This window comes from Homarus americanus, unplaced genomic scaffold (genome assembly GCF_018991925.1).
Source record: "Homarus americanus isolate GMGI-L3 unplaced genomic scaffold, GMGI_Hamer_2.0 scaffold30535, whole genome shotgun sequence".
Taxonomy (NCBI): Eukaryota; Metazoa; Arthropoda; class Malacostraca; order Decapoda; family Nephropidae; genus Homarus; species Homarus americanus.
Window position 1 is genome coordinate 15,656,951 of NW_024732440.1, and position 22,700 is coordinate 15,679,650.

The following is a 22,700-nucleotide window of genomic DNA, read 5'->3' on the forward strand; positions in this document are numbered from 1 at the left end:
GCCACTGGCAGGCCTGAGCACCACGATACCTAGGAACGTACCTGAAGTGCCCTCAACCCTGAAAGTCCCCATGGCTGTCCCCTAGCCCTGCCACCTAAGCTCCAAGGCTGCCGTCCCTGTGATGGTTCCAGAAGCGTTGCCGTCCCTGCAAGGGACCCCTGCTGTTGCCCACCCTGAGAGAGGCCCATGGAAGCTCGGGAATTTCCCAGAGCTCTGTGTCGTTCTTCCAGAAAGTACAGTCCTGATTAGCACCAAGAGTTCTGTGATGTCCAGCGAGGGGTCCTTCTGAACGCCTGATGCCTGGGATGCCAAGTGACTACAGGATAACGGCGATCCTGTAACCCCTACAGAACATCTGGGGGTGCCTTGAAGGTGTCTCAGGATCGCGGTTCCAAATATAGCGCAGCGGTGGCGCATTGTGCTGACTGACTGCTCTCTTCTCCTATTGGCTGTAATTTTGTGGGTTAAAAGAATAGTCCACCAATCATAGTTCAGTAGGGGACTGCTGGAAGTATGTAATATATATGAAATAACAAACAAGCATGCCATACGGTCCCTTGGGATCCTTGGTAGGGTCCGTGGGGGCTTCGCCTCAAGGAGGGTCCCTGGGGGTGCCCCCGTCCATGGGAGGGTCCTTGGGGGCGCTGCAGGGGCAGTGCGAGGGTCCCTGAGGGAGCCGTTGTCGCTGGGAGTATCCGTATGGGCGCCACTGCTTAAGGGAGGGTCCCTGGCGGCACCATCGCCGCTGAGAGGGCCCCTAAGAACGCCTCCACCCCTGAGATGTTTCCTTGGGGCGCCGTTACCCCTGTGAGGGTCCCTGGGACACCGCCGTCCATAAGATAGCCTCTGGGAGAACCAGACTTGTATGTCCCCTGAGTGCAGTAGTTTTTGCGCTATTTAGAACTCCGGGAGATGCAACTTTAAATAAATACACAGCCCATAACATTTCCAATATTATCGCATTCTGAAGAAGGTAGCAGAGAAAAACATCCAACAGGAAAACATAAGTTGAGGTGTTGTGTTGACTGACTGCTCTATTTTCCTATTGGCTGTAATTTTGTGGGTTAAAACAATAGTCCACCAATCATAGTTCAGTAAGGGACTGCTGGAAGTATGTAATATATATGAAACAATAAACAAGCATGCCATAGGGTCCCTGGGGGGCCTCGCCCCAAGGAGAGTCCGTGGGGGCGCTGCCGTCCATGGGAGGGTCCTTGGGGAAGCCGTCGCTCCTGGGAGGGACACTGCGAACTTCCCCGGGGGCGCCGCTCTCTCTGGGAGTGTCCATTGTGGCACCACCGCCTCTGGAAGGGTCCCTACGGGCGCTGCCGACTCTGAGTGGTCCCCTAATAACGTCACCACCCCTGGGATGTTTTTTGGGGGCGCTGCTGCGCCTGTGATGGACACTGGAGCGCTGCCGTCATTGAGAGAGCCTCTGGGAGCACCAAACCTGTAAGCCACTATATGCAGTAGTTTTTGCGCTATTTAGATTTCTGAGAGATGCAACGTTAAATCAATACTCCGTCCATCACATTTCCAGTATCATCGCATTCTGAAGAAGGTAACGCAGAAGTATATCCAACAGGAAAACATAAGTTGAGGTGTTGTGCTGACTGACTGCTCTCTTCTCGTATTGACTGTAATTTTGTGGGTTAAAAGAATAGTCCACCAATCATGGTTCAGTAAGGGACTGCTGGAATTATGTAATATATACGAAACAACGAACAAGTATGCCATAGAGTCCCTTGGGATCCTTGGTAGGGTCTGCGGGGGGGCTTCGTCACAAGGAGGGTCCCTGGGGGTGCCGCCGTTTGTAGGAGGGTCCTTGGGGGTGCTGCAGGGGCACTGCGAGGGTCCCTGGGGGAGCCGTTGTCGCTGGGAGTGTCCATATGGGCGCCACTGCTTATGGAAGGTTCCCTGGCTGCACCGCCGCTCCTGAGAGCGCTCCTAAGAACGTCACCACCTCTGGGATGTTTCTTGGGGGAGCCATTACCCCTGTGAGGGTACCTGGGGCGCCGCCCCTCCATAAGAGATCCTCTGGGAGAACCAGACCTGTAGGTCCCCTGAGTGCAGTAGTTTTTGCGCTATTTAGAACTCTGGGAGATGCAACTTTAAATAAATACACGGCCCATAACATTTCCAGTATCATCGCATTCTGAAGAAGGTAGCAGAGAATAATATCCAACAGGAAAACATAAGTTCCTGGGGGCGCTGCTGTACCTGAAAGTGTCCATGGTGGCGCCACCGCGTCTGGGAGAGTCCCTGGGAGCGCTGCCGTCCCTGAGTGGGCCCCTAGGAACGCCATCATTCCTGGGATAGTTTTTGGGGGCGCCACTGTCCCTGGGAGTGTCTATGGGGGAGCCGACGCCCCCTGGGAAAGACTCTGGGGATCCTGCCACCCTTAGGAGTGTCCCTGGGTAATCCCTGGTGATGTTGCCGACCCTGGGAGGGAGCCATGGGGGCTCCACCCTCCCTGAGAAGGTCCCTTGATGCGCCGTAGTTCCTGGAAGGGCCGCTGGGTTCGCCGCCGCTCCTGGGAGGCTATCTTGGCGCGAGTTCCCTGAGAGGGTCCCTGGGGCCACCACCTTCCCTGAGAGGGTCCTTGGGAGCGTCGCCATCACTGGGAGGTTAATGGGGGCGTAGCCGCTCCTGGGAGGGTACCTGGAGAACCCGGCGTCTCTGAAAGGGTCCCTGGGGACGTCACCATTCCTGCAAGGACCTCTAGGGGCGCTGCCGCCGCTGAGAAAGTCTCTGGGGGGCACCGCTACCTTTGGGAGGGTCCCTGGGGGCGCCACAGCCCCTGTAAGGGTCCCTGAGGCACCACCGTCCCTGAGAGGGCTTCTGGGTGCAATAGTTTTTGTGCAATTTAGAACTCTGGGAGATGCTGAGTTAAATAAATACATCGCCCATCACATTTCCAGTATCATCGCATTCTGTAGAAGGTAGCAGAGAATAATATCCAACAGGAAAACTTAAGTTGTGGTGTTGTGTTGACTGACTGCTCTCTTCTCCTATTGGCTGTAATTTGGCGGGTTAAAAGAATAGTCCACCAGTCATAGTTCAGTAAGGGACTACTGGAAGCATGTAATATATATGAAGCAACGAACAAGCATGCCATAGGACCCATGGGGACCCTTGGTAGGGTCCCTGGGAGGCGCCGCGACACTGTCCCTGGGGGCGAGGCTGCCTCTGGAAGAAGCCCTGGGGGTACCACTGTTTCTGAGAGAGTTCCTGGGGTCGCCACCGCCCTTGGTAGGGTCCCTGGGGGCGCCGTCCCTGGGAGGGACCTCGGGGGCGACGCCACCCCTGGGAAGGTCCCTGGAGGCCACCAGGTGACATTTTGTTAGCACTGTGGGTATGTACTAGGGGTATTTAACTTACGTCTTAAAGTTTCTGCCACCAGACCCAAGGGCAGTTTGTGTAGTGTTCTTTAGGTAGCTGGCAGAGCAATCCAGGCACTGTGAGTTAGTGTTTTTCATTAATTTAATTGAGAATGGAAGGAAGAGTGAAACACTAACCAAGAATTTACCTACTTTATTTCTTAATTTAAAAACAAAAATATTGCATTCAGTCACAAAACAAAAATAGTTGACCTTCCCAAAATAATTATTACGGTCATTGCACTAACCTAACTAGATGTAACCCTACGACATCTAATATAACGTAACCAAACCAGATTTAAGCTCACCTAGCCTACCCTAGCCTAACCTAACCTAACCAGGTAGCACATCATCATGTTAAATAACCCGGGGTGCCTAACCTTCAGCGTATAGAACAATTCTCTTCCTTGTTAGTCGTCAACTTCTCTGTTTAACAACAACCATCACTGCCAACATAGCAACATTTCTAAAGCAGATTATCAACGAAATATATGTTTGGGATTTCCAGGTAACGTCTATTAATTAATCAGGAATATTATCCTCTTTGAGCTGTGCAATTCCGGGAAGAGACAGAGGAGAGAAATGGTGGGAGTCAGAGGCTTTCGTCCATAAGGAATGTTTGGTGGAGAATATGACGAATAGTGTGTGTGTGTGTGTGTATCTGTGTGTGTGTGTGTGTGTGTATCTGTGTGTGTGTGTGTGTGGGTTGAAGACATCACTACATATTGCTTAATTACATAATTTCACCTACTGTACACTTTATTATTAATCTGAAATATAATCACAATACAGTATTTATTATTCCGAAAAACTGTAATGGAAACATAAGAAATTACAGACTTTTAATATACTGATACAGAAGTTTTATGTATAGTCTTGTTCAAGATTCTTCGAACACTGCTAGAGACACCTGGCAACTCAAGGCCGTTTGTTTACTATAGTACGTAGTAAAAATTGTGAATAAATGTAAAAGTTATCGGTGATTGGTTACTTAGTTCCCCGGTGCTTAATGTACTGGCTAGGCTTTGTTGTTTCGTATTTTATTATTCTACGTACTATAGTAACGGCCTTGAGTTGCCAGCTGTCTCCAGCAGTGTTCGAAGAATCTTGAACAAGACTGTACATTACATTTGCCATATACAGACTTGATAAATATTGATTATAAGTTATAGTATAGTGAAAATACTGTAGTATGGTTACTATAGTATATCACCATAAAATATGATTGTGGGTTATATAATTGAAATGAAATATAATCGATATTGAAATCTGTTGTCCAGCGAACATCACCAAAATTGTTAGATGTGTTGCTGCGGGACGTGACGTCACATTGATTCTCATTTGGCATTTGCATATATTAAGATTTCTTCCAATTAGAGGCTTTTAGTGAATGATCGCTGGCATTATTGTATTACTTGTATAATTAATATTAGTACTGTGAAATAGTCAAACTATTTAAAAAATTGTACACTGATAAAAACATTAAACTAGCTGAAACAGTTAAGACGAGTTCTAGCTAGTTACTGCGTCTTTTTTCTGAAGAAAGCACTGCCACGAATAAGGCACCTGTAAATGGTGCTGGTGGAACGCCTCTAAAATGTTGAATTGAAACAGTTTCCTTTCTCTATTTTTCCTCATAAGTAGCGGCTCTACACTAACGGCTACTAAAAAAACTAGCTCTACACCCAACACTGCCAACGAAATGTAGTGGTGGCCTCGGAAGGTGGTAAATAATTAGGGTACCACATTATACTGTACAAATCCAGGTCACCAGCACCCGGGTGAAACTCATTAACAACGACCCTCAACTTGCGTGGCTGCTGCTCCATTTTGGACTGTCGTCTGGCCTGAAAGTGTAAAATATGACAAATGACCAACAGTTCGACGTCTCTTACTGTTAAGTGGCAATGTAAGTAAACACAATTATGTTCTATCACAATATTCAACTAAAAGTCCAAAGCCCAGCAAGATAGTGTTTTCCGTCGTCACTTACCACACACACACACACACACACACAGTAGTGGTAACTCACCTGGGGAACAAGAGAATGAGGGACAGTGGTAATTAACTCACCTGAGGGCAGAAAACGTAAGCACTGAGGGGAAACGGTATCATCAAAAACCTCTCTTCTCCCAGCAACAACACAATTTTGAAGCATTTCTTATTCTGTAAGATAGATTGACTTGGATATATAAACAGATAGATAGATTTGGATGGATGGATTCACAGAAACACTAGATCGATGTTTGAGCATCTCACGGGATGTATGAACAAATGATTGATAATTGCCTGTTCACAATAACTTGGATATATTTTGTAATTGATCTCAAGAAGAAAATGTTATTCTTGATAATGGTTTGTGTATATTCTAACGTATATTGTAGTAAATATAAGTAATACACATACCTTTATAACAGAGAGGGAGAACTTTTCCCCGACAGTAAGATTAGGCCACTTGTTCCCTCTCACGACGGTTGGGACGCTCCCCCAGTTTCTGCTGTGTTTATCGTTGATGACAACTTCTCTGTGGGAGGAAGAAGTGAGCCTGTAACAGTAATGTACGCCCACCTACGCCTATTGGTAAAGTCATATGAACAAGAGACAACAGAAGATAGCAGAAGGTTGATCAATATAACGACATTTTGACCTACCCACTGTTGCCCAACTCAGGATGCCATTGGAGGTGAACACTCAGCAGGATATCATCTTCTTTCCAATTGAAATCGTGTCCTTCCTCTGGCTCATACATCAGCCGCAGACTCACACTGTACACGAGGTTTGGTAACCACAAGAATTATTAGCATCACACAACAATCGAAAATTCAAGTCTGATACCACCATGACCTGACAACCTGAACAAAACAAAAAGATTAATCATTCTCTCAAGCAGTAAACTATAAGACACCTTTCTTTTTCTAGCCTTTTTTTATAATCGTCCATTGGACTAGTCGTTACTAGGGGCAGTACAGCGGCAGTACGTGTAGCACCTGAAGAGAAACATACTCAAACTAACTTCACCTGGTGTATCCGAGGCATTATTATAAAGTGTGTGTGTGTGTTCGCGGTGTGTGTGTGTTGGGTTGTGTGTTGTGTGATGTGTGTGTGTGTGTGTGTGTGTGTGTGTGTGTGTGTGTGTGCGTGTGCGTGTGTGTGTGTGTACCATCTAAACAGTTTTAAGGTAAGAGTGGAAGGAATTAAAAATGTGAGAAAAACGGAAGTTCTTTTATCACTTACTCGGCTTTCTCGTTTAGCTTCATTATGCTACTAAGTGAGAAGTTCTCCTGGTCAGTAAAGCCAACAGATAAATCCTGAAGTGGATGAAGCGCTGGAAGATCACCGGGGGCATGAAAGAATACGGCCTTCCCTTGGCATATTGTTTGATGAATTGCCTTCGTTTGGGATGTCATCAAAGTGTTCCATATGACTGGCATGGCTACACTGTTGAAAAATGGTGTGTTAGGTGATGCTGGGGACGGTAAGTGTTCGTCCATTGGCTGCCCTTAAATTTGTATAATTTTTTTTTTTTGTGTGTGTGTGTTATGGTGCGTTTTACTTCAATCTGACCTTCATTTCTTGCGCAAATTAGCGTATTTTTTAATTAAAATTTTCATTTGTAACAGAAACGGCGGTCAGGTTGAAGTAAAACACCATAAAACACCCCCCCCCCCCCAAAAAAAAACCCTGACCTAACCTCACTGAACCTAACCCAATAGGGTATGGCACAAGTCCTTGCTTTCTAAACTTCCCTCTTATGGTTTCTCTCCCCCACTTTGTTCTCTAGTTCCTAGCTTCCTTGAGAACCGATCCATGGCAGCTGTGTCGGGGGATCAATCTATCGCTCTTTCTCTACCAATAGTGGTGTCCCACAGGGTTCTGTTCTTTCACCTACTATCTTCCTTCTTTTTATCAATGATTTTCTTCACACTACGACTAATTCTATCCATTCTTATACTGATGATTCTATTCTTCACTCTTCTTCACATTTTCCCCTTCCTCCTAACTCTGAAACTAGATCTGTTTCTAGAGCTGATATCATTACTTCTATCAATGCGGATCTATGCAGCATCTCCAAATGAGGAGGTAGAAACTTGGTTAAATTCAATAGTAATAAAACTCAGTATTTACCAATAACACTTTCCAAATTAGATGATCTCCCACCAATCACATTTCAGGATGCAATCATTCTGTCAAATTCTAAAATAGATATGCTAGGCCTCACCATTTCCTCTAATATGTCATGGAAGCCACACATCCTCAAAATTGCTAAAGCTGCCTCCCGAAAGCTGGGAATACTGCACAGATGCCGTAGCTACTTCACTCCTGAGCAGTTGCTTCAAGTTTATAAGGGATTCATTCGTCCTAACTTGGAGTACTGCTCTCATATCTGGGGTGGCTCTTCTTCTGTCCAACTGTTAGATAGGGTGGAATCAAAGGCATTTCGTCTTATTAAATCTCCTCCTTTAGTTGATAATCTTTCTTCCCTTTCTCTTCGCCGCAATGTTGCTTCACTCTCTCATTTACAGGTACTTTAACGGGCTATGTTCGGTGGATTTGTGTACCGCCGGCAAGGCCGTGGGCTCGTAACACTCATCTTGCCTGCGGTGCCCACCGTTTCTCTGTGTGGATGTCGGTCACACTAGAATAACCCGTTATAGTATAGTATATGTATACACGTAGGACACAGTAATCATGTAATATTTGGATTGCTTCACTACTGTTCTGATAAACTCGCTGAATAACAGCTAGATAAGGGAGAGAGCACTTTTCGCACGCCATCACGAGCCTTCAAAATGGTTACTTGAGCCTTCAAAATGACTGCTTCAAAATGATTGGCCAGCCAAGTCACATGGCACGATACTTGAAGAGCGTTGGTTGACATGTCGCGATGAGGAGGAGGAGGAGAGGACGAGAAAAGTGAGGAGAGGAGAGAAATTACTCTGGCAACATGGCGGGTACAGAAATTTACCCCTAGAAATTTGTGAAATACTCCGTTAATATTGATTTTCAATCGAAATGATATGGAAGTTATATAATTGTTTTTTTATAGTCTTTGTGGATGTAATATTGAAAATTGGAAACCTGCGGACAGACAATGGATGAATATTAACCCTGAGATATAATCCTTAATACCACGAATACTTCATGGTCTAGTCTCACCTATCACTGTAAGAGGAGAGACAACAGGTACCTGCTGATGGTGAGCAGTTCAGTGATAAGAGCGGTGTTTTCGGCAGCGTCCTGCGTCAGACTGCTGTAGCGGTCTTGTTCCTCTGTCATGTTCTTGAAGATGTTGTCTACGGTCTCGATCATACGCCCAATATCTCGACTCCCATCACTCTGGATTTAGATTTGACATAAAACAGAAATATTAACCCAACAAGAAACGAAATGAAACTGTTTTTCACTCGAGACTCTTATATTACACTAACTTTTTTAATTGATGAATACCAAGGGATGTCAAACTATGTATAAGACACAAGATCCACTACAAGTGTATGTGGTGATAATACCGTGATCAAATGCCTACTCTGCGGCAGGTCATTGAGAGGAAAATTAGTCTTAAGCCCCTTTAACTGACAGTTATGCCTGAACGACGAAACTGAGAGAATAAAGGGTTGTTTTTTACACGTGCCTGTGTAAAAAACATTGACAGATGGATTTCTAGCAGTGACAGAAATTTGTAGGCGTAGCATAATGGTTGGAAGACAGGCCTGAACGTCTAAATGTACATCAGGTCATTTAGTCAGTGTGAGTAAAGTTCTCGTGGTGTGAAGACCCATATCATAGAGCTTAAAAGTTATCGTATTGTTATGCCGAGGCAAAATTTCGTATTATAATCGTGTAAACGAGGTCTTTTGATTGTTTTCTACCCCATGAAGCAGTTATTTTTGGTAAATTTAATGAAATTTTCGTGTATATATTGATGATATTGATGTATTAATTACGAAGGAATATTCTAGAATACATTGAATATTTTTTTTTTACGATTTACTTCTTATTGTAAGCCTAGATTATTCTAGAATTCTTCATGCGGGTATCGAGCCGACCTTCCGCGTTTGGACATCCCTAGAATGTTCTAGGCGTCTGACGAACTATATATAAGGGGCTGCGGGCTGCCTAGGAGTTAGATATACAAACCAGAGAGTACCTCAAATCAAGAACAGGGTATCCCCGACATACATCTCGAGCCAGCAAGCGAGGAGGTAACGATGGCAGACGAAGAAGACGAAGACGAAACCACCACAGAAACAGAACACCCCGCCATATTCAGCACCCCTCAAAAAATAATAAAACAGGAACTGTGGTACCACCACGTTCACCCAGAAAGACCACGGAGAGCCAATACCTTGGAGACGAAATTGGTCTTCGATTTTTCTCCACTATAGCTCCTTCCCATGGTCTCAACAGAAAGACTCCTGGCAGGAATAAGGCAAGGCAAGATAAAATACACATACAAAGACAAAAACCAAGAAGACACACTCATTGAAACACTAATTAAGAAAGGAAAAATTCTCACAAGACACAACAATGTAGAGTTGATGAATCATCGTACAAAAAATCCGCCTGGGCCTGTTGACCGGTCAACAAAAATGGCGCAAACCAGCTCTAGACACCAGCCTTCATAATAGACAAATTAAAATAATCCAACACAATGTTTTAGCATGGATCCCACAGAGAGCAAGCGAACTATATAACACATACTGTAACATAGACCCAGAAAATATCCTCATAAATTCGCACGGCAAGAACAACTGAGAAAAAATCAAAATATTTAAGAACTGCACAGTCTACCAAAAAAACAGTCAAGACCCACTACATGATGGCATTGCCATAGCCATCAAACGGAACATACAACACAAGATACACGACTCATTTCAAGAAAAGCTTCTAGCCATTGAAATAAACTTCCCAACAGTACCCATTATAATCGGCACCTGATACCTCCCTCCGAGAAGAGCCGTATTCCCACTAGCAGACATGCTCAAACTGATGAGAAGAAATGTGTCAGCATATTTCCTGGGTGACCTAAATGCACGACACCGCGTCTTGGGGCACCGGGACAACAACGCCATAGGACAGATCCTAAACACATTATTGAATCACGGCAACGCAATACTTCTTGGGCCGGAATTTCCCACATACATCAGACCAGGTCAAATCGGACATCCAGAGAGAGAGTTCGAATTAGCTAAGTTGCAGATAGAAAAGGACTTAGAACTAGCTAGGATTAATGCTTCAAGTAGACCAGAATCCTTTGGCCATATACAAGACAATGTGGTAAAACCCAGCTTGCCTGTGTACCGTGAAGGAGAAGACATCGCCTCCTACCTTGTTAGGTGTGAACGGGTAGCTGAGCTGCTTGGTGTGGACCCAGATAGCTATGCTGTAAGGTTGAGTAGCCTACTGAGTGGTAAGCCGGTAGAGATTTACACGTCCTTGTCTGCCGACAGCCCCAGAAATTACTTCAAGTTGAAGCAAGCTCTCTTGCGAGGATTTAACAAGACTTCTGAAGATTATCGTGTTGATTTCTGCAGAACGAAGATTAGAGCAGGAGAAACGTACCAGCAGTTTTCGATTCACCTGGGTCGTTTGTTTCAACAATGGCTGGAGACATCAGGGGTTGAAGAAACCTTTGAATCTCTCTCTAACTTCATGATATCAGATCAGTTTTTGTTTTCTCTACCTCCAGACTTGAGAATTTTCGTCAAAGAACACCAGCCAGTGACGCTTGGAGAAGCTGTTCGTCTTGCCGACAACTGGGCGTCTGCTCGCAACGCCTACCCCCAAGTCTTACCCTCCTGTAGTGCAGATTGCGAAGCCTCCGTCCTCCGAGGAACCATCCCCAGGAGTACACAGGAATAGGAATAGTTTACCAACCGTGCGGTGTCGCAGCTGCGGAGAAGAAGGGCACATTAGTTCTCGCTGTCCCAGGAATCCCCTCGCCTTCAAGACTGCTGACACTCATCAACCCAGCAACAAGGTCGGATTCTGTTTGGAAGACAGGAGCTGCCCCCGTTATTGTGTCAGTGGAACAATAAATGGGTCTAGGGCATCTACTTTCATCAGGGACACTGGTTGCTCGTGCATTATTGTCTCTGAGGAAGCCCTGTCTGACGCTGACATCTCCAGCTGCCCGAAGGTTAGTGTCGCCGATTATTTAGGTCGTGTTGACCAGTTCCCTGTTGTTAGGTGCTACCTGCGTTGCCCCTATTTCACAGGATGGTCTAATGTGGTAAGAGATCCCATTTTATTTGCTAGTGTCCTCATTGGTAATGTGCCCGGTGTTCGTGACCCTAACGACCCGGAAACGTTAAAACTCTCCTCGCCACCAGCACCAGTCCCCACGCCACCTGCTGACGACGACGACTAGCCACATGCCGCCACGCCTGCAGCCAAGGTCCAAGCTGTAGGGACACGGACGGCGAAGGTGAAACGACCGCATCCCCTGATTCTGCCGAATTTGTTGCCTCTGGATGTGACGCCCAAGGAGTTGCCAAGCTTCAAGACTCGTGTGCCACTTTGAAGCGGGTAAGGGAGAAGGTGACTTCCGGGGAGGAGGATCAGGTGAGAGATGGGTCGTTTCTCAAGTTTGTTTCTATTAATGGGGTGTTACACAGGTCTTGTGTATCATCCAAGCGACCAGCTAAAGTAGGTCGGTTTTTACTTGTTGTCCCTGCTGTTTGTCGTAGTAACATTCTCTCTGTAGCTCACAAGAGCCCTCTAGCAAGTCACTGTTCTCGTAGGAAAACTTATAGGAAGGTTGCTGATCAGTTTTACTGGCCAGGTATGGGGGCGGATACTAGAGCTTTTTGTAGGAATTGTGATCAGTGCCCACGTATGTCCGCCAAGGGTAGAGTTCGTTCTGTTCCACTTGAACCCTTACCCGCCATTGCAGAACCATCTTCTCGGGTAGCCATAGATTTTGTTGGACCGTTCTCACCCCCTTCCTCTAAGACGCCTAAATTACACCAAGCTAATTTGTTAAGGCAATATAATTGCAGGACCCACATTGCCCGTGCCCTTAACGACGTTCCCAAGCTAGAGTTAGTCGAGGCACTACCCTGCAAGAGTTCCTGTAAAGTTCAGGCGCCAGACTCTGCTAATCTCGGTTGCCAGTTGCTGCTAACACCTGATGAGATGGAAGAATCCTCTACGACTGGATATAGACCCAAACTTGAACCTGGACTGAAGTGGACCCCACGTGCAGTTCCTTGATACGGCCTTACGTTTTGGACATCAAGTTTCCACCTATTCTTTTATGTGACCCTTCTTTATTTTGATATGTGAATTTAAGTATTTGTTGTAAGATGATTATGCTTTGTGTACTAATCTTAAGTTTTAATCTACCTTACAGTAGATTTTTGTTGGGGAGCTGTGTAAGGGCGGAAACGATCTTCCTGCTCGTTACCGCTGCTAACACTCTCGTTTGCTGGTGCAACCAACACTTGGGGGTGTTGGACAGAGGTGAGAACGGCAGCGGCTACCTGTGTCACCGGCAGATTCACCCCAGCCTCCATACAGTCACTATCTAGCTACCCCGCTGTTCATCAAATTCTGGCTGTGATCTCATCATAGGTCCTGGACTCGTGGGCTGTTTTCCCAGACCTTCACCTATCGACTGTCAATTCTCTGGACATCAACCACTACCGCTGCTCCTCTCCACCGTCTGTGCCCTGGTGTTTCGTCTGCTCCATCAAGACATCGCCGCTGTTCCTCGAGTGGTGTTGAGCGGACGCTTCCCCCTGAGAGTGGATCACTGTGTTCTGGAACCACCCCCAGGGCCACTGTCGTAGGAAATATCTGTTCATTGTTTGATTATATTGTTTGATTCCTTTAATTGCGGACTCCCATAAATTGTTTGCTTCCCTTTAATTGTTTGCCTCCTTTAATTGTTTGCTTCCCTTAATTATTGGACTCCATTAAATGTTTACTGCATAATTGTTTGACTCCCGTAATTGTTACTTGATGTTCGTTGAGTGGTGTCAGAGTTTTGTGTTATATTTTTTATAGTAAAGAGATATCACTCTCAATCGGTTGTTTGTTATTCCCCAGAAAACCATGGTCCTTGACTTTCCTTTATTAAGAACCTGATTAGTCTGGTAAGGGATTTCTATCCCTAAGTCCCAGGCCTTTACAAAGGCCAAACAGATGATGGCACGAAAAATCAGCCCAGCCATTGACCAAATCAGCGAATATGAAAAAAAGTGGAAAATACAAACCAATACACAAAAACTAAAGATCATACACATTTCCAAAATAAACCCAGCACGAATCACAGTCAACAACGAACCTATACAATACTCCAAAGAAGACAAAATTCTGGGACACAAGAACAGACATAGCAAAACACTTGCCCATTCACAACACGAACAACTATGAAGATTTAGCAAAATAGACGCCAACATTAACTACACCTATTCAAAGCACTTGTCCGCCTCCACCTGGAGTACCCACCAATACCACGCTGTACGATCAGCAAAACCAGCCAACTTAAACTTCAATCAGTACAAAACAAACCTATCTGTAGAGCATCAAAGCAACTCCCCCGATACACCACCAAAATACAAGAACTTCACGAACTATGCAACATCGAACCACTGAACACACGTACATACAACCAAGCTCAGAGAATCTGGAGCAAACTTGAAGAGTTGTAGGACCCAATATTTTCCCAGTTAAAAGAAGAAACCACAAGAACACACAGCTGGTGGCCCAAGAGCCTCCATGCTAACATAGAAGAACAAGACCCACTTTATACACAAATGTGAATAAATAACACCACCATTTAACAAGCATAATTTAACACCCATAACACTAATGAATGCCTAGCTAGCTCTAGCTTAGCTCCCTCCCCCCACCTTTGCCTCCCTTGAGTGGGCGGACGTCTGCTGCGTGTGGCCACCACCCCAACCAATCACCTCGACTCAGCTAGGTGGACAGCCCACTTGGTATCACTCCTTACCACTTTGCTTCCCGTTTCTTTGCTTTCCTTCTCTCTCTCTCTCTCTCCTCTCATCTCCCATGGCAAAGTCATTTGCCACTATACATCATCATCACAATAAAGTTCATAAACAGAGCGGTATCATGTATCACACTCGCCAGTCACCCACTCTCACAGCAATGAAAGAAATCTATCATGATCTTGTTTACCAACACCTGATACACTGCCACACACTATGGGGGGCCTCTGGCTCTTCAAAAACACAATCCCTGGTTACTGCACAAAAGAGAGTTGTACAGACAATGAATGACCTACTTGAAAAAAAAGAGATCACACAAACGAAAAATTTGCTAAATTGAAAATGTGAAAATTCTAAGATATTAACACCTAGTGCTGTGCCCTCTTTGTTTACAAATCTATCAATCATTTGCTTGACAATAATTATTTCCAGTTCCGGAATAATGAGAGATACAATTCAATTCAAATCATATAGAAGTTAGTTGTTCGCCTCTGTTCCATGTGTAAAGACTAAGGCTAGCAGAACAACTGAAGACAATTTTGAGCAAATATTGTGGAATTGTTGTGATTAATATAAAGTGAGAAGACTAATGAATTGTAAACTGGTAGTGTGCCGTCTATATACAGTATGTATATATGAAGTGTGGAGTGACCAAGTCCCAGGCTGCTGATCTGATTTTCAGCTTCATTTACACACAATTGCAGTGTCTCAATTGTTTATTTTACTATTGACAGCAATATATATATATATATATATATATATATATATATATATATATATATATATATATATATATATATATATATATATATATATATATATATATACGACCCTAGCCGGTGGAAGCTAGGGGAGTCCGGACAAAACCCCCTTGGGTTAGGTTAAGTTAGGTTTGTCCTAGGGGGGGGTTTGTCCTGCACTCGGAAGCTGGGTAAGCTGTGAAGAGGACGGTCGTAACATTATTTTTTAAAATGGACTTGAACGTGACAGAAAAGGAAATTTTGACTAATTTATTGAACTATATAAGTCATTTCCAGCACTTTGCAAAGTGTAATCTACTGAATGTTCAAACAAACTTCTAAAAAATAAATGTTATGATGAACTTCTAGAAAAATTACATCCCAACGCTACAAGGAAATCAGGGCTCAAAAAAAATCTTAGATCTTCTTTTAGAAAAGAACTGAAAAAAGTAAATTTATTAAAGAAATCAGGATCTGCTACTGAGGATGTGTATCAACCTAAACTTTGGTATTTTGAGAGTTTTATGTTCTTATGTGATCAGGAAACCCAAGAGAAGTTGTTTCAAATATATCAAACTTGTTTAGATGAGGTAAGCTATTTATAATTGTGATTGTTATATAAAAACTTATTTTTTGATTATTAATAATTATAATATATTTAAACCAGTCCTCAAGCTCTAATCTTAGTTCATTTAATAGATTTGTATATGATACTTCACCCCTTTTAGAGAGCCATTCTTTCACCCATTGCTCTTTTTTCCTTTGTCTCGAACGACAATCACAATCGCTGAAGCAATTATCGTTTCGTCGTCCAGGGGAGACATGTTAACACAGAATCTGGGTTGAACTGACAAAACTTACAGTCTTAACTGAATCGTGTAAATGCGTCGGGAGGCAGGTCAGGTCAGTCTGTTATTTAGGTCAGTTAAAACTGTGCGTGTGAAGCCCCTTAATCCAATCAAATCTAATTTAACCTAACCCAACCTAACTTAACCCAAATTGACCTAACTCAACCTAACCTAATTTTTCAGATTCTCTTTTTTAAGACTGTAAGGGTGTATTTTGGTGGTAGATTTATGGAACAGTCTACCAGCTCAAGTGATAGTGATAGACCTATGGAAAAGTCTACCAGTTCAAGTGATAGTGGTAGACCTATGGAGCAGTCTACCAGCTTCAAAAGAGCCCTGGACAAGACTATCAAGAAAAATAGAGGTGTGTCACTCAGGCCACCAACCTCCTCCCCGTCATGATCACCTCTAAGTGGGGTGGACATTGGGTACAGTCGGAATACAAGAGGTGGTACAAGATTACAGTTTTTTTATTCATCCTATCATTCAATTTCCTGATGAATTGCAAGGTAAAACTTATTTATCGCACGTTTTATAAATGCATCTCTAGATCACCTGAAGATTAGGCACCCAAGTCTAGGTACACATACATTCTGGAGCCAGTATACGCCCAGTATTTACCAACAGTGTGTAACAATTATGACCGACCGCCCAAGTGGTAACGAGCCGATCAGTGGCGAAGACAAAATACAAGTGTAGAGTAAAGAGTTTGCTCTAGTGGCAAAAATGGAGTCTACTACAGGGGCATTACTGTATATGTATGAAGTTATTCCATCACACAACGAGGCCACAACGCACCATCTTGACGATATACACAAGTTATCAGATACAATTATCATATCTACAACACGACCTATGAGCCTAGATAATCTCGGGTACATCTGATCATTCCTCGTGCAAGCAGACGTAAGAACACTACTAATTCAGCTAAAAACACAAACACCCGAAAATGACATAAATTTACACCACTGAAATGCAAAGTAAACACATTCATTTCGCAGGTATATACATCAGAGTTGATTAATGAAGTTTGGTTGTAAAGGTGTGTGTGTGTGTATGTGTGTGTAACCAAGAAATATAAACACTACAAAAATACATGAAAACCTCCAGTGAAAAAGATTCATTACAGTAAATATGAAATTAATACATCTAACTCTCAAAACACGTCGTGAATTCAGTGACAGGAATCAGTTAAGCTCCATACAACTAACCAACTGTCCAATGTGACAGATGATAAAATATACAAGAAATCCTTTAAAAAATGCGGATCACCTAAAGATTGGCAGACCCCACCTTATTTCACCTTAAGATTCAACACCTAACTGGTAATCTAGCCTAAGAATAACTTAAGGCGTTTATTATAAGGCGCTTTAAGAAGCACGGAATAGCTAACGCCTTAGCTATTTGGACACAATACGGAAAGAATTAATGAAGGAAATATATAGAAATTTTGGAAAGAAAGACGCCTAACAATAAATGCCTTTAGCCTAGCCTAATCTAACCAAACATAAAGCCCGGGCATAGCGTTAGGTGTTTAATCGTCAGATGAAATAAGCTGATGACCCGAAAATACATTATCTGTGAAATTTAATTGAATCTAATGCACAATTTACCGTGACTAAAACAACATATCTGCCTCATAAAGAATCAAACACACAAAACGTTCACTGACCCAAGAACTGACCTGCTCTTGTTGAGGTTCATCAGCCTGGGGTATATCGGCCTCCACACCATCCAGGAAGTCGATCCATCTCGCCCTCACAGCCACCACCTGCACAACGCATAATAATAATAATAATAATAATAATAATAATAATAATAATAATAATTTGGGAAAATCGTCATATAGGTTTACAACAAATATTGTGTTGTTCTCGTTAATGTCATAGAATGTGTCTGTTTACACTTTACTGCCCACACCAATCATTACCTTGTTCAGAACTCTCAATAATTTATATTAGATGTTTTTTCTGCACTACAGATGTTAACTTCCCCTTCGATTAGCGAAAACTTATATATATATATATATATATATATATATATATATATATATATATATATATATATATATATATATATATATATATATATATATATATATATATATATATATATATATATATATATATATATATATATATATATATATATATATATATATATATATATATAAAGTAAATCACTGTAGGTGTGATCTAGGTATATGCTGATAACCACAAGGAAAGAAGAAAACACGAAGTTCCCAAGCGCTTTCGTGTAATTCACATCTTCAGGGGTGAGTACAGACTAAAGAGAAGTACAAAACAAGGTGTATATATACAGAGGAGGGTGAGACCAGGTCCACAATGGTCAGGTATTAGGTAATGACCCTACTAATCTTTAAATAGCACGCAACGGTCGGTAGTCAGGTCAGAGGGTAAGGTGACCCAACCTTCTCACCTGGTTACAAATCTTCTTAATTACAAAATTGTCCAGTTTGTACATGCCATTACTCAAATTCATGTTGAATGCTTCGGTATGTTTAATGAGACTAGATTCTATGATGTTCCTACTATCAATTGAATTACAAGGTAATATTGAGGAGGCATTATCCCAGTCAATGCAATGCTTGTTATCCCTCAAATGAACAAACAGAGCATTGGATTCCTGGCCTGTCCTAACACTATATTTATGTTGTTTAAGTCTAGTTACAAGATCTTTACCTGTCTGGCCTAAGTAAAACATATTACATTCCTTGCAAGGAACTTTATAAATGCAACCAATTGTGTTGTTGGGGGAGTTCTTGATTAACATTTGTTTAACAGTGCATGAGTTTTTAAATGCCACATTGACGTTCCAGGTTTTTAGTTGTAAAGGAATGTGTGAGAAATTTTTGTGAAATGGTAATATTAAGATATTCTTATGGTCATGGGTGGGCTTGGGATCAGTTCTATAAAAAGTTTTCTTAGTAATGTTTAGGCATTTGTCTATGAAAGATCTAGGGTATTTAAGGTTTGAGCCAATATTATAGATATATTTATATTCCTCATCAATGAATTCCGGACTGCAAATTCTCAAAGCACGTAAAAACATTGTTGAAAATACTGACTGTTTGACTCTATTATGGTGGGCAGAATAATAATGAATGTATGAACACACATTAGTTGGTTTTCTATAAATACTGAACTTAAAAGTGTTACCTATTCTGTGTATCAGACAGTCTAGGAATGGCAATTTTCAGTCTTGCTCTAATTCCACAGTGAATTTGATCGAGGGGGCTAAGTTGTTAAGTTGTGGCAGGAAAGCTTTTAGGTCCTCATTACATGGCCAGAGACATAATACATCATCAACATATCTAAACCAGACTGCTGAAGGTGGTAAAATATTACTTAATAGTTTCTTTTCAAAGAATTCCATATATAGGTTATTTAATACAGGTGAGAGCGGATTACCCATTGCCATACCAAATTTTTTAGCATAATATTCTCCATTGAATTCAAATTTACAATCCTTAATACATAGTTTGATGAGTTCGATGAAGTCGTCTTTCGAGACGGGCAATGAGATATTATCCAGGGAATCTATGAGGAACTCTAGTAAATCATCAACTGGGACCTTTGTAAAGAGTGATGTTACATCAAAACTAACCAGTTTAAAGTCATAATTAATGTGTAAGTTATTGAGTTTATCAACCAATTCCATATTATTCTTGATATTAGAGTTAGAAATGTTGCCAACTAGGGGATTTAGTAAAGGAACTAACCATTTAGATAGTTTATAAGAGATTGATCCGCCTGAGCTAATGATGGGTCTTGCTGGGTTATTAGGCTTGTGGGTCTTGATTACACCGTACATGTATGGCAGTGGAGGGGACGTTCAAGTAAGATGTTTAATGGGAGTAGCTTTGCCTCTCAATAGAGACTTCAGTTAACTGAGAACACATTTATGGGGGAGTTGGGGATTAGTATCACTTTAGTGTAATTCATTCACAGGGTGAGTACAAGTGGTTATCAGCATATATATATATATATATATATATATATATATATATATATATATATATATATATATATATATATATATATATATATATATATATAAGTAAATCACTGTAGGTGCGCCAAGGCCCACCACGAAGTGAATTCCACCATAATAGAGTCAAACAGTCAGTAGTACGTGCTTTGAGAATTTGCAGTCCGGAATTCATTGATGAGGAATATAAATATATCTATAATATTGGCTCAAACCTTAAATACCCTAGATCTTTCATAGACAAATGCCTAAACATTACTAAGAAAACTTTTTATAGAACTGATCCCAAGCCCACCCATGACCATAAGAATATCTTAATATTACCATTTCACAAAAATTTCTCAAATTCCTTCACAACTAAAAACCTGGAACGTCAATGTGGCATTTAAAAACTCATGCACTGTTAAACAAATGTTAATCAAGAACTCCCCCAACAACACAATTGGTTGCATTTATAAAGTTCCTTGCAAGGAATGTAATATGTTTTACTTAGGCCAGACAGGTAAAGATCTTGTAACTAGACTTAAACAACATAAATATAGTGTTAGGACAGGCCAGGAATCCAATGCTCTGTTTGTTCATTTGAGGGATAACAAGCATTGCATTGACTGGGATAATGCCTCCTCAATATTACCTTGTAATTCAATTGATAGTAGGAACATCATAGAATCTAGTCTCATTAAACATACCGAAGCATTCAACATGAATTTGAGTAATGGCATGTACAAACTGGACAATTTTGTAATTAAGAAGATTTGTAACCAGGTGAGAAGGTTGGGTCACCTTACCCTTTGACCTGACTACCGACCGTTGCGGTGCTATTTAAAGATTAGTAGGGTCATTACCTAATACCTGACCATTGTGGACCTGGTCTCACCTTCCTCCGTATATATACACCTTGTTTTGTACTTCTCTTTAGTCTGTACTCACCCCTGAAGATGTGAATTACACGAAAGCGCTTGGGAACTTCGTGTTTTCTTCTTTCCTTGTGGTTATCAGCACATATATATATATATATATATATATATCAACTAGCATCGAACCCTCGACCTACTAGTTGATTATATGTTCAAAGTCCGCGTGTTATATGGACTAAAAATGAAGTATATATATGTACCTCGCGTTTCATACCAGCTGGATTCGGTAAAATGCTACTGACACCACATAAGAGGCACGGGCAGTTTCCCATTGAGGTTCACGGCGCCATCAGCTCGATGAACAGGCTTTGTGTGAAATATAACAGAGTCTAGAACTGCTTTTAGTGTCCTTGTGGCCTAGCCGGTAAGCGTTCCCTAGTCACACCCAGTAGGTCGAGGGTTCGATTCCTTGCTGGTGAGGTCGTTGATTATATGTTCAAAGTCCGCGTGTTATATGGACTAAAAATGAAGTATATATATGTACCTCGCGTTTCATACCAGCTGGATTCGGTAAAATGCTACTGACACCACATAAGAGGCACGGGCAGTTTCCCAATGAGGTTCACGGCGCCATCAGCTCGATGAACAGGCTTTGTGTGAAATATAACAGAGTCTAGAACTGCTTTTAGTGTCCTTGTGGCCTAGCCGGTAAGCGTTCCCTAGTCCCACCCAGTAGGTCGAGGGTTCGATTCCTTGCTGGTGAGGTCGTTGATTATGTGAGCGTTTATATGGCTAGAAGATATATATATATATATATATATATATATATATATATATGTATGAGCGTTTATGGCTAGTCAGAAGTAAAAAAATAAAAAAAATAAAAAAATATATATATATATATATATATTATTTATTTTTTTTACTTCTGACTAGCCATAAACGCTCATGCAGATGAGAATAAATGGAGAGCCTAGTACAAACCCGACTACAGTATATATGTATAATTTGATTATCTTCTGATGATAAACGTCTTAAATGAAACAGGAATTTTACAAAAGGTTATCAATTGGTCACATACTTTAAATGTCAATAAAGGTTGAATATCAGTAATATATATCACTAATACTCTTAAAATAATGACTACATTAACATCAGTGGTGTGTGGTTAAGACTTACCGAGGCGATTACCAGGAAGACCGTCGTCAGTGTTACCTTCATGGCAGCGAGACACAATGTGCCCAACCAGACCACTGACCAGCCTCCTCCTTTCTCTCTACTTTTCATAAAGATTCGTATGATGATTGTTCCTCTTAACTCAAGGTTTTGTAATGCACCAAACTGTATCCCCGAACGTTCAATTCGTACCCACCGCTCACGAGATAAGATTAACATTATTTTACTTTTATCTGCTTGGGCGGTCGGTCAAGTGTCATTTAGGCACAGTTGGCAAGTACCGGGCGTGTATCATGTAGCTACCTGCGCCAGTGTTGGTCAAGTCTTAAGGTTCCCTTACTGGTGTTCGTGAACCATTACAGATGTGGCATATTGTTGGCATAATTTTATGTATTTATTTTTTGTATTATTAAAAACCAGCATGGTACACTTTTATACATCTTGAGACAAACATTGGTCACGCTAAATATTTACAACGTTATGGATATTATCTATTATCTAATTTGGTACAAAATTAAAATATCTTGTAGAGTGATTTATGACTCAGTCGCGAAAAGAAATACCTGAATGAATTAATAAAAAAAAAGATGCTGATCCGTGACTGAGAATATATTCTTTCGGGTTACCTGTTGATTCGCCCCCTCCCTCCCAGCTTATTTCACCTTTCATATTAACCACCCTAATGCTAATTTAACCTAGCCTACTCAGGTAACGTTAGGATGGTTAG

At 41.9% G+C, this 22,700-nt stretch overlaps 1 protein-coding gene across 2 annotated transcripts; it reads right to left on the reverse strand.

Annotated features, from left to right (window-relative positions):
• Positions 1-4,423: 4,423 nt before the first annotated feature.
• On the reverse strand, positions 4,424-22,082 carry LOC121868863. 2 transcript variants are annotated; one of them, XM_042369857.1, is made up of 8 exons: positions 21,977-22,082; positions 17,614-17,700; positions 8,569-8,717; positions 6,615-6,818; positions 6,032-6,145; positions 5,787-5,904; positions 5,454-5,546; positions 4,424-5,227 (listed from the first exon to the last, which is right to left on the reverse strand). In XM_042369857.1, the coding sequence occupies exons 1-8, from the start codon at positions 22,016-22,018 to the stop codon at positions 5,060-5,062; spliced, it is 975 nt and encodes a 324-aa protein (XP_042225791.1). In that variant the 5' UTR covers positions 22,019-22,082; the 3' UTR covers positions 4,424-5,059. The 2 variants fall into 2 exon arrangements, with proteins under 2 accessions (XP_042225791.1, XP_042225792.1); XM_042369858.1 differs by lacking the exon at positions 5,454-5,546 and adding an exon at positions 5,413-5,453 and having other exon boundaries at positions 5,192-5,227.
• Between the last annotated feature and the right edge of the window lie 618 nt (positions 22,083-22,700).